Below are 5,430 nucleotides of genomic sequence, written 5' to 3'. Positions count from 1 at the left end.
AATGAAATCAATGATGAAGGCAACTTTTGACGAAAACACTTGGGGCCAGGGTTGGGGCGACCGAGAGCGGGATCTTCTATCTTCTTTGGTTAGAGTAGGGTTGTTTGTGTCGAAAGTTGATTTATTCATTGCGGTATTCATTACAACTTCAGTCGTTATAAAAAAAAATATATAGTCTTTTTATAAGACTCTTACACAATAAAAATAAAAATTACAACTCTCGTCAAAACAAACGCAGTGAGATCGTTTATCGGTCTTTTGCTTATGCGGGATCTTTGCCTGTGTTAGGGATTTTGATATCCATGGATCGCCTTAGATCTGGATCCGGTTGATGGAAAATTAAGTAGAGCTTCGTCTTCACTGAGGGAGTATTTGATTGAAGCACTAAAATCGACCAAATAAAATCAGTAGCTCTTCTCGAGATTAAGACAAAGCCTAATCTCAAGGAATAGACATACGGGCTTCAGATCCTTCTAATAGCTCCTTCTTTATGCTGGAGTTCGCTGGGATCTCGCTAACCCTCGCTGAAATTCGTGACTCTTGGCTCTGGAATTTGACAGCACCTCCTCGTCTTGATAATAAATCGTCCCCCTGAAAGGAGGCCCTAAGCTTGTATTTATAGGGCTCCAGGTGCGGGTATGTGGATGAAAACGAGTGATTTGACCTTATCTTCAGTCAATAATGGTCTAACCATGTTTGTAGATAATATCTAGGCAGTTAAGAACCTCTAGAATAGATAAATCCCGAGAAAACTACTCAAAACTATTGAAAAACGTGTCCGGAGGTCAAACCTGTGCGAAACACCCCGCTGACCCGCACCTGGACAAAATTCACAAGCGGTGAGTGATGGGGCTGAAGTCGTAAAATTTCCCTCAGGATGGACAAAATTCAGCATTTTTTTCAACTCCCCTATTGGAAAGAGTTAAAAATACGTCACAACTTGGACGTTATGCACATTGAAAAAAATATTTGTGATAATCTTTTGTCCACACTGTTGCAAGATGCTAATAAATCAAAGGATGATCTACGTGCTCGTCAAGATCTAACTACTTTGAACATTAGAGAGGAACTGCAGCAAAAAATTATCAGAAATGATAGATTAGAATTGCCTGCGTCTCGTATTACGATGCCGAAAGTTGAGATGCAAATATTTTGTCAAGTACTCAAATCAATAAAGTTACCAGAGGGTTACTCCGTAAACATATCGAACAATGTCCAGGTGCAAGAAAGGAAAATATTAGGACTTAAAACTCATGATTATCACGTGCTTCTTCATCAACTACTACCTGTGGCACTACGCAGTACTATGCAGGATAAAAAAACAGTGAATGTTATTATTGATTTTTGTGGATTTTTCAAAAAGCTTTGTTCTAAAGTTATAGATGATCGTGACTTTGAGAAACTTGGAGAAATTATTTCAGAAAAAATGTGTGAAATGGAGATGCTCTTTCCTCCATCTTATTTCACAATAATGGTTCATCTTACACAACATCTTGCGGAGGAGGCTGCAATAGCAGGACCAGTCCATTATCGTTGGATGTATCCAATAGAGAGGTTAGTATTTAGATACTTTTAATCGTTACCTATCAATATTTATATCTATTAAATGTTAATATCTTTACATATATATCTGATTAATTATCATTTTTAGATATTTGGGTTCAATGAAGCGCCAATTGCGTAATAGAGCTCGACCAGAAGGTTCAATAGCTGAAAGTTACGTGAGAACCGAGTGTCTCTTATTTGCCTCTCGTTATATGAGAGGGGAACAAACTAAAATTCAAGCACCTGTTGATAATAAGGATAACACAGTTCTCTATCCTCGCGGGTTGAACAAAAATTATTCTAACATATTGCTAGATCAAGCTCATGCATACGTAGTAAATAATCTTAAAATCTTCTCGGAGTACCGAAGGTAAAATATCTAAAAAGAGTTTTGAATACCATTTAATCTTTAATATTTATTTTGACAATAATAAATAAATTTATTGCATTAATAGGCAACATCAGGAAAAACTTAAGAATGAAGTTACCGGTAGTACAGCTGTATATGACATTAAAGAAAGGCATATGAAGGAATTCCCTGCTTGGTTGAAGAATGAAGTAAGTATTATTAAATTTAGCAATATTTGTATGTTTTTTGATGAAAAAACTTTGAATTATTGTTTTAATAGTTTTCTTATTTTTTATATTTAGATCCAGGAACAACTTGTCCTTAATAATCAAATATCAAAAGAAGTGAAGGTTCACGCGAAGCGGCCTTACTATGCTGTATGTCAATATGGTGGGTATCGTGTTAACGGTTATAAATTTCACACAATGGAGGTTGATGATACAAAGGTCACCCAGAATAGTGGTGTCATGGCTACCTTCTCACGAGAATGTTTCTCAAACAGAAGAGATCAGAATCCTATTGAAAATAATATAACATATTATGGAATGTTGGAAGATGTGGTGGAGATATTCTACGGCTATGGTGGTCCAAATGAACATAAATACATGATGTTCATGATTCGTTGGTGTTTTGCAAAGACTCAAAAGGATCCCTTTGGATTTACAATTGTCAATCTCGATAAAGAAATTGATAGTGATGAAAAATTCATGTTTGCATCTCAGGTGGGACAATGTTTCTATGTGAAAGATCCTGCAGTTAAAGACGAGTGGGTTGTCCTGAACAAGGACTCTAGGGCTTATATTCAACCTTCTATCAATGAAGATGGTGACAAGAGCTATATAAACAACTTCAATGAGCCAAATGCATCGATCGATGAATTCTCGTACCCTCAAAACGTAGTGTTTGATACGGATGCTCCAACAATTCGGACAGACATTCCAAATATTGCCACAGACATTAATAGGAGCTAAACAACAATTATTTGTAATCGAGTCTTCATGTAACTTTTTTTAGTTTGCAAATTGTAAAATGAAAACTTTAATATCACTGCGATGTATCTCAATTACCTTTTGGACGATATAAATATGTAATATCTTATTTTGTATATTCAGCTTGCAGATGCCTACAAACTTGATGTGAAATGAAAAATTTAGTAACGCAACAATACATATTGTTTTTATTTTCGCCAAGCTAATTTGCATCTATGTTATATTAATTTGTATGTTTATTCAACTTGCAGATGTCTAAAAATATTAACAGGAGGTTATTCGAAGCTAACCCCAGTCAAGACCAATCCACTGAGGAAGAGCCTCCGAGTTCAGGAGAGATGTCAGGTATAACTTAGTTTAACTTACGTATTTTTATTCATGATATATGCACAATGATAATTTATTTGTTTTATTTTTATAGGTGAGGGTGAGGAAGAGCCGACTCACATACCATTATATGCAGATCCTCCAGTTATACTTCGAGCATACATTCCTGGGATTGAGCACGGGCCCTTACCAGCATGTGCAGAGGGGTACAAACTCAAGCAGACTGAAAAATACATGCTTGCGAAAAAAAGATTGGATGAATGGGCCCCACAGATTGATGAGATTTTATCTGATGCAAAAAATGAAATCAGACAAAGATTTGGTGAGTTTGATCAAAAACATAATCAATTCCGAGTCTATTAATAAAAAAACATAATCAATTCTAAGAGCTTAAGATTGATTAAATAAAAGTGTTGATATATCTATTATTTCTTTTTTGTAGGAGAAAAACTTTACCAGAAGAAAGGACGCCAAGGAAGTGACTTTAAAAAAAAAGTTATCACCGGATGGTTTTCGAGCAATTGTGAGATGGGGACATAATGAGATTCCAACCGGACAATGGGCTAATAACTTCAGCTCATACCTTGGATATTTGATACAGAGGAGTGATAATGTGAATCCCTATTACGAGGCTTGGGAGCAGCCATTTCATGTCCTGGAGAGTATATATCGAGATTGTTGGGTAAATTCTTATATTTAGCACAATTATTTTTCAATTCTATTAATTGTCCATGCTTAACTATATTTTATTTTTTAGAGATATTTCAACATCGAAGACAATCCCGTAGGGTGGGAATTTTTATTTGGATACCAGGGAAAGTTCAAGCATTCTCTTCGGGAGTGGAGACATGAGATAAAGAAGAAATGCTTTGATTGTTTCACTCACAACTGGGAGAGGATATACAAGCAAGATAAGAGGGTTGAGCCTGAGTACTTAGCTGCACTTATAATATTGTGGGGCCAAGAGGAGCACCAGATAAATATGTATAGTAGTTAATTATCATCAAGTTATTTATCTGAAACTAGTGATATATTCCATTGTATATCATACCATGCACTAAAATTCTCTTTGTTCATGTTGAAGGAAAAATGTAGGAGAAATAAACTTAATCGATGGAAAAAAGATTATGATCATCATACGGGGACTACTTCATTTGCCCAGATTGAGGATCAATTTTGTAGGACAACGGTATAAAGTCTTTTAATAATCATTGTATATTCTCTCTGCTTCTTAGAATATTTGATAAATAAAACTAATAAATATATTTTTAAATCTCAGAATGCTCCCTTTATCCCACTACCAGAACTGCACAGGAGAACGATGGTTCAATTTAAGAAGGGGTACGATGAAGATGAGACTAAGAAACAAAAGCTAGAATTGGCCAAGAAAATGCAGGTTAACTAATTATCTTAGCTCTTATTAGCCTGTTATCATGTTGGGAATTTATTGTTTGCACTCTTCTTTTGGTCATCTTATTAGCCGAGTTACTATGACCCATTCGTATGAGGGGCTTGCTTGTTAGGATATAAAAAGCTGTTTATTTTCATTTATGCACTAGAGGATGTAGTAGAAACTGCTATAAGATATTGATTTGTATAAATCTAAGTTTAGATAATGTCAAGCATTTTCTCAAGTTGAAGAGCAAAGTCATGTCCCTTTTGCAAAGTCTTAAAACTGTATGATAGGCCAAAAAAGTAGCAGTCATGTAATCATTATATGTTCTATATAATTATTTATTAGAGATAATAGCTTCAACTCTTGAATGCATGTAGATGTGTATGTATGCATCTATATGAAATCTCTGTTTATTATAAGAATTAAACACACTGACACACATATGCATACATACGCACACATCACACACACACACACACACACACACACACACACATACACACATATGCATACACCCGCGTTACAACATTAAAACGCTGGGGTTGGACCCGCGTTTTTCAATGCCCAGCGGATACCCAACTCCACGTCTCTAGTCTAAAATGCGGAGTTAGGGTCCTGAATGCCAACGTGGGCGTTTGACTCGTTCAAACACAAGCTGAACGGTTGTAGGAACCGTTTTCCCTCCATAATCTGAGGGATTTCTGCCCCACTTAGGAACGAATTAAGGGGGGGGGGTTACACCCCTCTCAAACCCATTATGGAGAGAATTAAGGGGGCGGTTACACCCCTTAATTCCCTATAAATATGGGTAAACTCAATGGAGT

General features: G+C 36.0%; 1 protein-coding gene across 1 annotated transcript; it reads left to right on the top strand.

Annotated features, from left to right (window-relative positions):
* Positions 1,127-2,865, top strand: LOC109821134. Its single transcript, XM_020387327.1, has 4 exons — positions 1,127-1,554; positions 1,652-1,915; positions 2,001-2,103; positions 2,197-2,865. Exons 1-4 carry the CDS (start codon positions 1,127-1,129, stop codon positions 2,863-2,865), a joined length of 1,464 nt encoding a protein of 487 aa, XP_020242916.1.

This window comes from Asparagus officinalis, chromosome 8 (assembly GCF_001876935.1).
Source record: "Asparagus officinalis chromosome 8, Aspof.V1, whole genome shotgun sequence".
NCBI lineage: Eukaryota > Viridiplantae > Streptophyta > Magnoliopsida > Asparagales > Asparagaceae > Asparagus > Asparagus officinalis.
This window is presented reverse-complemented; position numbering and strand designations above follow the sequence as displayed.